This window comes from Oncorhynchus kisutch, linkage group LG1 (assembly GCF_002021735.2).
Source record: "Oncorhynchus kisutch isolate 150728-3 linkage group LG1, Okis_V2, whole genome shotgun sequence".
Taxonomy (NCBI): domain Eukaryota; kingdom Metazoa; phylum Chordata; class Actinopteri; order Salmoniformes; family Salmonidae; genus Oncorhynchus; species Oncorhynchus kisutch.
The window spans coordinates 28,286,078-28,298,948 of record NC_034174.2 but is presented as its reverse complement, the minus strand read 5'-3'; the positions used below and the strand labels follow the sequence as shown (position 1 = coordinate 28,298,948).

At 45.1% G+C, this 12,871-nt stretch overlaps 1 protein-coding gene across 2 annotated transcripts in view; it reads left to right on the top strand.

Annotated features, from left to right (window-relative positions):
- Positions 1-12,871, top strand: part of LOC109896606 (immunoglobulin superfamily member 21-like) — a 303,882-nt gene that overhangs the window by 113,400 nt on the left and 177,611 nt on the right. For both annotated transcript variants that reach the window (XM_020490885.2, XM_020490894.2), the window contains exon 2: positions 8,477-8,589. In XM_020490885.2, the coding sequence (XP_020346474.1) occupies positions 8,477-8,589 (113 nt within the window). The remainder of the gene's footprint in view (positions 1-8,476; positions 8,590-12,871) is intronic.

Sequence of the window (12,871 nt, the reverse complement as noted above, 5' to 3'; positions counted from 1 at the left end):
GGGAGTCTATATACAATGTGTGCAAAAGGCATGAGGAGGTAGGCAAATAATTACAATTTTGCAGATTAACACTGGAGTGATGAATGATCAGATGGTCATGTACAGGTAGAGATATTGGTGTGCAAAAGAGCAGAAAAGTAAATAAATAAAAACAGTATGGGGATGAGGTAGGTGAAAAAGGGTGGGCTATTTACCAATAGACTATGTACAGCTGCAGCGATCGGTTAGCTGCTCAGATAGCAGATGTTTGAAGTTGGTGAGGGAGATAAAAGTCTCCAACTTCAGCGATTTTTGCAATTCGTTCCAGTCACAGGCAGCAGAGTACTGGAACGAAAGGCGGCCAAATGAGGTGTTGGCTTTAGGGATGATCAGTGAGATACACCTGCTGGAGCGCGTGCTACGGATGGGTGTTGCCATCGTGACCAGTGAGCTGAGATAAGGCGGAGCTTTACCTAGCATGGACTTGTAGATGACCTGGAGCCAGTGGGTCTGGCGACGAATATGTAGCGAGGGCCAGCCGACTAGAGCATACAAGTCGCAGTGGTGGGTGGTATAAGGTGCTTTAGTGACAAAACGGATGGCACTGTGATAGACTGCATCCAGTTTGCTGAGTAGAGTGTTGGAAGCCATTTTGTAGATGACATCGCCGAAGTCGAGGATCGGTAGGATAGTCAGTTTTACTAGGGTAAGCTTGGCGGCGTGAGTGAAGGAGGCTTTGTTGCGGAATAGAAAGCCGACTCTTGATTTGATTTTCGATTGGAGATGTTTGATATGAGTCTGGAAGGAGAGTTTGCAGTCTAGCCAGACACCTAGGTACTTATAGACGTCCACATATTCTAGGTCGGAACCATCCAGGGTGGTGATGCTAGTCGGGCATGCGGGTGCAGGCAGCGACCGGTTGAAAAGCATGCATTTGGTTTTACTAGCGTTTAAGAGCAGTTGGAGGCCACGGAAGGAGTGTTGTATGGCATTGAAGCTTGTTTGGAGGTTAGATAGCACAGTGTCCAAAGACGGGCCGGTGTTGGGGCATCCTCTATGGGTCCGCGGTCAAACGACTACCTCTCATCACTGTCAAACGCTACCTAAAACACATCTGTGAGCAGGCCTTTCTAATCGACCTTGCCCGGGTATCCTGGAAGGATATTGACCTCATTCCGTCAGTAGAGGATGCCTGGTCATTTCTTTAAAGCAATTTCCTCACCATCTTAAATAAGCATGCCCCTTTCAAAGAAATGTAGATCTAAGAACAGATATAGCCCCTGGTTCACTTCAGACCTGACTGCCCTCGACCAGCACAAAAACATCCTGTGGCGGACTGCACTAGCATCGAATAGTCCCCGCAATGTGCAACTTTTCAGGGAAGTCAGGAACCAATACACGCAGTCAGTTAGGAAAGCAAAGGCTGGCTTTTTCAAACAGAAATGTGCATCTTGTAGCTCTAACTCCAATAACTTTTGAGACACTATAGAATAAGAACACCTCCTCCCAGCTGCCCACTGCACTGAGGCTAGGAAACACGGTCACAACGATAAATCAATGAGAATTGAGAATTTAAATAATAATTTCTCTATGGCTGGCCATGCTTTCCTCCTGGCTACCCCGACACCGGCCAACAGCTCCGCACCCCCCGCAGCTACTTGCCCAAGCCTCCCAGCTTCTCCTTCACCCAAATCCAGATAGCAGATGTTCTGAAAGAGCTGCAATTCCTGGACCCGTAAAAATCAGCTGGGCTAGACAATCTGGACCCTCTCTTTCTAAAATGACCATTGTTGCAACCCCTATAACCAGTCTGTTCAACCTCTCTTTCGTATCGTCTGAGATTCCTAAAGATTGTAAAATTGCCGCGGTCATCCCCCTCTTCAAAGGGGGTGACACTCTAGACCCAAACTGTTACAGACCTATATCCATCCTGCCCTGCCTTTCTAAAGTCTTCGAAAGCCTAGTTAACAAACAGATCACTGACCATTTCGAATCCTACCGTACCCTCTCCGCTGTGTAATCCGGTTTCCGAGCTGGTCACGAGTGCACCTCAGCCACGCTCAAGGTACTAAACGATATCATAACCACCATCGATAAAAGACAGTACTGTGCAGCCATCTTCATCGACCTGACCAAGGCTTTCGACTCTGTCAATCAATGTATTCTTATCGGCAGACTCAACAGCCTTGGTTTCTCAAATGACTGCCTCGCCTGGTTCACCAACTACTTATCAGATAGAGTTCAGTGTGTCAAATCGGAGGGCCTGTTGTCCGGACCTCTGGCAGCTTCTATGGGGGTACCAGACGACACCATTCTGTATACATCTGGCCCTTCTTTGGACACTGTGTTAACAAACCCCCAAATGAGCTTCAATGCCATACAACACGCCTTCCGTGGCCTCCAACTGCTCTTAAACACTAGTAAAACTAAATGCATGCTTTTCAACCGATCGCTGCCCGAACCCGCCCATCTTGCATCACTACTCTGGACGGTTCTGACTTAGAGTATGTGGACAACTACAAATACCTAGGTGTCTGGCTAGACTGTAAACTCTCCTTCCAGACTCATATTTAACACCTCCAATCCAAAATTAAATCTAGAATCGATTTCCTACTTCGCAACAGAGCCTCCTTCACTCACGCTTCCAAACATACCCTCGTAAAACTGACTATCCTACCGATCCTCGACTTCGGCAATGTCATTCACAAAATAGCCTCCAACACTCTACTCAGCAAACTGGATGCAGTCTATCACAGGGCCATAAGTTTTGTCACCAAAGCCCCATATACCACCCACCACTGTGACCTGTATGATCTCGTCGGCTGGCCCTCGCTACATATTTGTTGCCAAACCCACTGGCTCCAGGACATCTATAAGACTTTTCTAGGTAAAGCTCTGCCTTATCTCATCTCACTGGCCACCATAACAACACCCCCCCCCCGTAGCACGCGCTCCAGCGAGTACATCTCACTGGTCATCCCCAAAGCCAACACCTCGTTTGGCCGCCTTTCCTTCCAGTTCTCTGCTGCCAATGACCGGAATTAATTGCAAAAATCGCTGAAGTTGGAGAATTATATCTCCCTCACTAACTTTAAGCATCAGCTATCTGAGCAGCTTACCGATTACTGCAGCTGTACACAGCCCATCTGTTAATAGCCCATCAACTACCTACCTCATCCCCATATTGTTTTTACTTTTTTGCTATTTTGCACACCAGTATTTGTACTTGCACATCATCATCTGCACATCTATCACTGTTAATTTGCTAAATTGTAATTACTTCGCTACTATGGCCTATTTATTTCCTTACCTCCTTATGCCATTTGCACACACTGTATATAGACATTTTCTATTGTGCTATTGACTGTACGTTTGTTTATTCCATGTGTAAATCTGTGTTGTTGTTTGTGTCGCACTGCTTTGCTTTACCTTGGCCAGATCGCAGTTGTAAATGAGAACTTGTTCTCAATGGGCCTACCTGGTTAAATAAAGGTGAAATATGTATATATATTTTTTTAATAAAAAAAACATCAAGCGTTATGATGAAACTGGCTGTCATGGAGACCGCCATAGGAAAGGAAGACCCAAAGTTACCTCTGCTGCAGAGGATAAGTTCATCAGAGTTAACTGCACCTCAGATTGCAGCCCAAGTAAATGCTTCCCGGAGTTCAAGTAACAGACACATCGCAACATCAACTGTTCAGAGGAGTCTGCCTGAATCAGGCATTGCTACAAAGAAACCACAACTAAAGGACACTAATAAGACGAGGAGACTTGCTTGTACCAAGAAACACAAGCAATGGACATTTGTCCTGTGGAAATCTGTCCTTTGGTCTGATGAGTCTATATTTGAGATTTTTGGATCCAACTGCTGTCTCTTTGTGAGACACAGAGTAGGTGAACGGATGATCTCCGCATGTGTGGTTCCCACCGTGAAGCATGGAGGAGGAGGTGTGATGGTGTGGGGGTGCTTTGCTGGTGCCACCGTCTGTGATTTATTTAGAATTCAAGGCATACTTAACTAGCATGGCTACCTCAGCATTCTGCAGCGATATGCTATCCCATTTGGTTTGCACTTAGTGTGACTATCATTTGTTTTTCAACAGGATAATGACCCAGCACATCTCCAGGCTGTGTAAGGGCTATTTGACGAAGAAGAAGAGTGATGGAGTGCTGCATCAGATGACCTGGCCTCCACAATCACCTGACCTCAACCCAATTGAGATGGTTTGGGATGATTTGGAATGCAGACTGAAGGAAAAGCAGCCAACAAGTGCTCAGCATATGTGGGAAAAGCATTCCTCATGAAGCTGGTTGAGTGAATACCAAGAGTGTGCCAAGCTGTCATCAAGGCAAAGGGGGGATACTTTGAAGAATCTAAAATCTAAAATATATTTTGTATTTTTTAACACTTTTTTGCTACTACATGATTCCATATGTGTTATTTCATAGTGTTGATATCTTTACAATTATTCTACAATGTAGAAAATAGCAAAAATAAAGAAAAAACCTTGAATGGTACTGTATATTTAGCAGTTGTCTTTCCATTACAAACATACTACTAGAGACTTTTGAAAACTGAGATTAGTGTTTGTTCCACACCAATTGCATTGATATCCATTGTATCACTTCATGATTACTTATTGTTCAGTTACTGAGAGAGGGAGGTAGAGTAAAAGCTATTCTCAGTGGGAGGGATGGTAGAGGAGCTGAACAGACCTACAGCAGCAGTTTTTCAAGTCCCTGAAGTCTGTACAGGAGACTCTCCACGGTGCTGAATTTTCTCATGCTTTGGTTAACTCATTTTTTCCAAACTCAGATGCTGCTGCAGTTCACTTGTGTAGCATATTGTGATTAATTACTAGACTGGCCCTGTCCTAGCCATATTCTTTTATGGCAAGGATTGAGATTTTCATAAACTGAATAAATCTACCACAACCCTGTACAGACTGCAGTAACATGTGACTTACTGTAAGTGATAGGAGTGAAGAAGAGAGCCTCTCCATAATGAGTTTAAGATAGATGACCCGGTAGCCTAGTTAACTACTGTAGTCTTTGAGCAGCAACAGTCAGAGGACCAGGAGCAAAACATGTAGGTAACAGTGCAGGTGAGAAGTTATTTACAAAACATACAAATGCAGAATGGTGAGAAAAAGAGAAAAAAACGTTTAAAAAAGGACTTCACTTGGGCACAAAAGGAAAAATGCCCTAAAATGTTTTTATTTTTATTTTTTATTTCACCTTTATTTAACCAGGTAGGCTAGTTGAGAACAAGTTCTCATTTACAACTGCGACCTGGCCAAGATAAAGCAAAGCAGTGTGACAGAAACAACAACACAGAGTTGCACATGGAATAAACAAGAGTACAGTCAATAACACAATATAAAAAAAGAAAGTCTATATACAGTGTGTGCAAATGGAATGAGGAGGTAGGAAATAAATAGGCCATAGTAGCAAAGTAATTACAATTTAGCAGATTAACACTGGAGTGATAGATGAGCAGATGATAGTGTGTAAGTAGTGATACTGGTGTGCAAAAGAGCAGAAAAGTAAATAAAAACAATAAGGGGATGAGGTAGGTAGATTGGGTGGGCTATTTATAGATAGACTATGTACAGCTGCAGTGATCGGTTAGCCGCTCAGATAGCTGATGTTTAATTACAGTTAGTGAGGGAAATGTAAGTCTCCTGAGCAACAATGGAAACTCTCAAACCTCTGTAGCAACATGTTACCTTACCAAGCAGTTCTCCAATAAGGACCTGCCCTGACCTGGCATAAACCATTAACATCTTGAAATGGGTAGGCAAACATTTTTATGGACAGTGATCATGCTTTAAAAGCAATGCTTTTGCACATTTCATATAACAATGATTGGCCAATACTACAGCATAATATTACAGCAGCCATTTTGGAAAGCACGTAGTGTTAAACAACAAGGATCCTGATTGGCTGACTATCCTTTGTTGTTAAACGTGACGTGCATTCCAAAATGGCGGCTGTTGCTTCTGCTACCTAGCATGAGGATGAAAAAACGAGCAGTATTTAAATCTTCTTGATGTGACTTTTTGGATAATGGGAACATTTGGAAGACAGTGCCATGGACTATTCCTGGATTGAGGTATGTTTTCCCGAGCCATAACTTGCTCCTGTTCTGCCTTGCCCTAATCTAAGCAGAAGCCCTCTCCGACCCTATAGTGAGATGTACTTACAATCAAGCAAAGGGTTGGAATCTAGTCTGGCTAGCTGACACCTAACTCAATGTGCTCCTGATTCCTTCAATGTGTACCATGCGAGTTGCGCCAGAATACTTTGTCATATACATAAAAAAAAACATCCATCACAGATTTAGGATACCATCCTCTTCCCGCTACTCAGCCATAATAATGTCAAACCCAAAGCAAGGAATTTTAAATTGAGTGTAATCAACTTCAGCATCTAGTGTAGGCCTACACAGTCTCGTGTTCCGGGCTGTAAATCAAGATTTCTGTCTTCGATTTTCTGTCATGGATAATGAGACATTTCCCGAACATTTGCATGTTTTCATCAGAAAGTTACAATATTTTCTGAAGAGTTTGGCAAACACTTTCATGAACAACTACAACATGAAAACATATGTGTAGTTGTTAAATGAGTAATTAAAGACAACATTTAGTTTAATTTGAACTGATAATCACAACATTTCTTAGGCATTTCTTAAGCATTTCAGATCATTAGGAGTAATCACAAGCCATGGTATGAAGGAATGAAGCCATATGTTACTCTTTACTAATTGTCATACTTGTATTGGAAGTTGTTGCTACTTGACAGAGGAAGTTAATTCAATGTCAAACAGTCTGTGTTTCATTAAAATTTTATACTGACAAAACTAACTGACAAAACTGGTATATCTAAGAATCTTCAAAGTACGGTATAGCTGAGCAATGTTTATGTCCTTCAGTGACATTATTTGTTTCAGATTAGCTGTTTCTTCTCTAGTTATCATAACATAATGTAAATTGGAGGCTGTGGGTGGGGGTCACTGAAACAACAAACAAAACATGTGTGGCTATGCACAGGTTGATCATATTTACTTCAAATTGGTTGTCACTGTGTATCTATTGCAGGGCTCTCCATCTTCCTGGAGCAATATCGTCCTGTAGGTTTGAGCTTCAATCCTAATCTAGCGCTCCTGATTCTAATAATTCAATTAGAATATTTTCTGTGGTGTAATCCAGATCTATTTCAAATACATGAATAGTACATCTTACACTGCTTTTAGACCCTTTTCTCATTTATGTTGAAGCCAATGAAAATGTATTCCCTATATTAATGAAAAACAAAACATGTCAATACTTTATATAAGCTATTTCTGATCACGCCCCCCCCCCCCCCCCTGAAATACACTCTATAGCAGGGCTGTTCAATATCAGTCATGGATGGCCAAAACACTTCTGTTTATCATCCTCTCCTTCTAATACGGGAATAATTCAGACACCAGGTGAGTGCAATTACCAGGTAGAAACAAAAAACATTATGGTTTCAGCCCTCCAGGACCGTAATTAAACAGCCCTGCTAAAACAGTGTTTCTGAACTCCAGTCCTCCAGTACCAGCAACAGTAAAATTGTTGTTGTAGCCTGGGAAAAGCACACCTGGTTGAACTTGTCAAATAATCATTCAACCCTCAAAGAGTTGAATCAGGTGAGTTTGTCTGGGGCTACAACAGAAATATGTGTTGTTCGGGGCACTCGAGGACTGGAATTAGGAAACCCTGCTCTAAAGTATAATAATATTTTTTGTTGTTGTCAAACTACACATTTCCATGTTTGAAACAATCATATTAATATGCATGCGCTGCTGGTGTTCCATCAACAGGGAACAAAGATTGATCTGACTTTGAATTGTTGATAGCAAACATGCTATTATACACTGAATATACCAAACATTATGAACACATTCCTAATATTGAGTTGCCCCCCTGCCTTTTTCCCTGAGAACAGCCTCAATTCGTCGGGGCATGGACTCTACAAGGTGTCGAAAGCGTTCCACAGGGATGCTGGCCCATGTTTACTCCAATGCTTCCCACAGCAGCGTCAAGTTGGCTGGCTGTCCTTTGGGTGGTGGACCATTCTTGATACATACAGGAAACTGTTGAGCGTAAAAAACCCAGCAGCGTTGCAGTTCTTGACACAAACTGGTACGCCTGGCACCTATTACCATACCTTATTCAAAGGAACTTTTTATTTTCTATTCATGCTCTGAATGGCACACATACGCAATACATGTCTCCATATTCTCAAGGCTAATAAATCCTTCTTTAAGCTGTCTCCTCCCCTTCATCTACAGTAATTGAAGTGGATTTAACAAGTGACATCAATAAGGGATCTTACTTTTAAACTGGATTCACCTGGTCAGTCTATGTCATGGAAAGAGCACGTGTTCGTAATGTTGTATACACTCAGTGTATTCATGATATGACATTGCTAACCATACTCATTATATCTTTCTTCTTCCCTATAGGATATCTGACAGTAACCATTGAGCCCCTTCCTCCTGTTGTTGTGGGAGAGACTGTGACCCTGAAGTGCAACTTCAAGACTGATGGAAGACTTCGAGAGATTGTGTGGTACAGGGTGAGTAAAGCTACAAGCTCATACTCTATACTGTATATGCCATGTACACTGGCTCATCAACTCTGATCTGTGTGGCTTAATCACTTTTTGGTGTCAATTACAGTGCATTATGAAATTATTCAGACCACTTCACTTTTTCCACATTTTGTTACTATATCTTACAGCCTTATTTTAAAATAGATTAAATGAAAACATAAACACACAATAACCCATAATGACAAAGCGAAAACAGGTCTTTAGAAATGTTTGCTAATTTATTCTAAATAAAAAACAGAAATACCTTATTTGCTTATTAGTATTCAGATCTTTTGTAATGAGACTCGAAATTGGGCTCAGGTGCATCCTGTTTCCATTGATCATCCTTGAGATGTTTCTACAACTTGATTGGACATAATTTGGAAAGGCACACACCTGTCTATATAAGATCTCACAGTTGACAGTGCATGTCAGAGTAAAAACTAAGCCATGAGGTCGAAGGAATTGTCCATAGAGGTCTGAGACAGGATTGTGTCGAGGCAGAGATCTGGGGAAGGGTACCAAAACATGTCTGCAGCATTGAAGGTCCCCAAGAACACTGGCCTCCATCCTTCTTAAATGAAAGAAGTTTGTAACCACCAAGACTCCTCCAAGTGCTGGCCGCCGGGCCAAACTAAGCAATCGGGGAGAAGGGGCTTGGTCAGGGAGGTGACCAATAACTCTATGGTCACTCTGACAGCGCTCCAGAGTTCCTCTGTGGAGATGGGAGGACCTTCCAGAAGAACAACCATCTATGCAGCACTCCATCAATCAGGCCTTTATGGTAGAGTGACCAGATGGAAGCCACTCTTCAGTAAAAGGCACACGTTAGCCCGCTTGGAGTTTGCCAAAAGCTACCTAAAGGACTCTCAGACCATGATGAACCAGATTCTCTTGTCTGATGAAACCAAGGTTGAACTCTTTGGCCTGAAGGCCAAGTGTCACGTTTCGAGGCAACCATGCACCGCTCATCACCAGGCCCTACGGTGAAGCATGGTTGTGTTACAACATCATGGAGTGGGTATGATTTTCAGCGGCAGGGACTGGGAGAGTAGTCAGGATCGAGGGAAACATGATCGAAGCAAAGTACAGAGAGGTCCTTGATGAAAACTGCTCCAGCACCCAGCACCTCAGCGCTCAGCACCTCAGACTGGGGCGAAGGTACTCCTTCCAACAGGACAACGACCCTAAGCACACAGCCAAGACTATGCAAGAGTTGCTTCGGGACAAGTCTCTGAATATCCTTGAGTGGCCCAGCCATAAGCCGGACTTGAACCCGATCGAACAGCTCTGATGTCACGCCCTGGTCTTAGTATTTTGTGTTTTCTTTATTATTTTGGTCAGGGCAGGGTGTGACATGGGTTATTTATGTGGTGTGTTTTGTCTTGGGGTTTTTGTAGGTTATGGGATTGTGGTATAGTAGAGTTGTCTAGGTAAGTCTATGGTTGCCTAGAGTGGTTCTCAATCAGAGGCAGGTGTTTATCGTTGTCTCTGATTGGGAACCATATTTAGGCAGCCATATTCTTTGAGTGTTTCGTGGGTGATTGTTCCTGTCTCTGTGTTTGTTTGCACCAGATAGGGCTGTTTCGTTTTTTCACGTTACGTTTATTGTTTTTGTATTGTTCGTCATTATCTTTATTAAAGATGTATGAAGATAACCACGCTGCATTTTGGTCCTCCTCTCATTCACTGGAAGAAAACCTTAACAGAATCACCCACCAAAACAGGACCAAGCGGCGTGGTGACAGGCAGCGGCAGCAGGAGCTAATTGGACAGGAAATATTGGACGGTAAAGGACCCTGGGCACAGCCAGGAGAATATCGCCGCCCCAAAGAAGAGCTGGAGGCGGTAAAGGCGGAGGGGCGCTGGTATGAGGAGGCAGCACGGCGACGTGGATGGAAGCCCGAGAGTCAGCCCCAAAAATGTCTTGGGGGGAGGCACACAGGGAGTATGGTGAAGCCAGATAGGAGACCTGCGCCGACTTCCTGTGCTTACCGGGGGGCTACAGAGACCGGGCAGGCACCGTGTTATGCTGTAGAGCGCACGGTGTCTCCAGTGCGGGTGCATAGCCAGGTGCGGTACATACCAGCTCCTCGTATCGGCCGGGCTAGAGTGGGCATCGAGCCAAGTGTTATGAAGCCGGCTCTACGCATCTGGTCTCCAGTGCATCTCCTTGGGCCGGCTTACCTGGCACCAGCTTTGCGCACGGTGTCCCCGGTTCGCCTGCATAGCCCAGTGCGGGCTATTCCACCTCGCCGCACTGGCAGGGTGACCGGGAGCATTCAATCAGGTAAGGTTGGGCAGGCTCGGTGCTCAAGAGCTCCACTGCGCCTGTACGGTCCGGTCTATCCAGTACCACCTCCACGCACCAGCCCTCCGGTGGCAGCTCCCCGCACCAGGCTTCCTGTGCGTGTCCTCGGCCCAGTACCACCACTGCCAGCACCACGCACCAGGCCTACAGTGCGCTTCGCCTGTCCAGCGCTGTCAGAGCCTTCCTCCTCTCCAGCGCTGCCGGAGTCTCCCGCCTGTCCAGCGCTGCCAGAACCTTCCTCCTCTACAGCGCTGCTGGAGTCTCCCGCCTGTTCAGCGCTGCTGGAGCTGCCAGTCTGCAAGGAGCAGCCAGAGCTGCCAGTCTGCAAGGAGCTGCCAGTCTGCAAGGAGCCGCCAGAGCTGCCAGTCTGCAAGGAGCCACCAGAGCTGCCAGTCTGCATGGAGGAGGCAGAGCCGCCAGTCAGCATGGAGCAGCCAGAGCCGCCAGTCAGCATGGAGCAGCCAGAGCCGCCAGTCAGCATGGAGCAGCCAGAGCCGCAAGTCAGCATGGAGCAGCCAGAGCCGCCAGTCTGCCAGGATCCGCCAGTCAGCCAGGATCTTCCAGATCTGCCAGTCAGCCAGGATCCGCCATTCAGCCAGGATCCGCCATTCAGCCAGGATCCGACAGTCAGCCAGGATCTGCCAGAGCTGCCAATCAGCCAGGATCTGCCGGAACCACCAGTCAGCCAGGATCTGCCAGAACCACCAGCCAGCCAGGATTTGCCAGAGCCATTAACCTGCCTGAGCTTCCCCTCAGTCCTGAGCTTCCCCTCAGTCCTGAGCTTCCCCTCAGTCCAGAGCTACCCCTCAGTCCAGAGCTACCCCTCAGTCCAGAGCTACCCCTCAGTCCAGAGCTACCCCTCAGTCCAGAGCTACCCCTCAGTCCAGAGCTACCCCTCAGTCCCTAGCTACCCCTCAGTCCCGAGCTACCTCAGTCCAGTGGGGCCCTTGGTTAGGGTTACTAGGCCAAGGTCGGCGGCTAGGGTCGCCAATCCTAGGACGCGATGTAAGTGGACTAAGACTATGTTGGAGTGGGGTCCACGTCCCGCGCCGGAGCCGCCACCGTGGACAGACGCCCACCCGGGCGCGGCCGGGAGTCCACACCTTGGGGGGGGGGGGTTCTGTCACGCCCTGGTCTTAGTATTTTGTGTTTCTTTATTATTTTGGTCAGGCCAGGGTGTGACATGGGTTATTTATGTGGTGTGTTTTGTCTAGGGTTTTTTTTGTAGGTTATGGGATTGTGGTTAGTGGGGTTGTCTAGAAAAGTCTATGGTTGCCTGGAGTGGTTCTCAATCAGAGGCAGGTGTTTATCGTTGTTTCTGATTGGGAACCATATTTAGGCAGGCATATTCTTTGAGTGTTTCGTGGATGATTGTTCCTGTCTCTGTGTTTGTTTGCACCAGATAGGGCTGTTTTGGTTTTTCACATTACGTTTAGTGTTTTGTATTGTTCGTTATTATCTTTATTAAAGATGTATCAAAATAACCACACTGCAGTTTGGTCTGCCTCTCTTTCGACACAAGAAAACCGTAACATCTGAAGAGATCTGAAAATAGTTCTGCAGCGACCCTCCCCAACCAACCTGACAGAGCTTGAAAGGATCTGCAGAGAAGAATGGGAGAAACTCCCCAAATCCAGGTGTGCCAAGCTTATAGCGTCATACCCAAGAAGACTCGAGGCTGTAATTGCTGTCAAAGGTGCTTCAAAGTACTGAGTAAAGGGTCTGAATATTTATGTTAATGTGACATTTCAGTTTGTTTTTAGTTTTTTTGCTCTGTCATTATGGGGTATTTTGTGTAGATTGATGAGAAACAAACAATTTAAACAATTTTAGAATAAGGCTGTTACATAACAAAATGTAGAAAAAGTGAAGGGGTCTGAACACTTTCTGAATGCACTGTATTTATACATTTTATAAGATGTACAGTACCAGTCAAAAGTTTACATTGTAGAATAA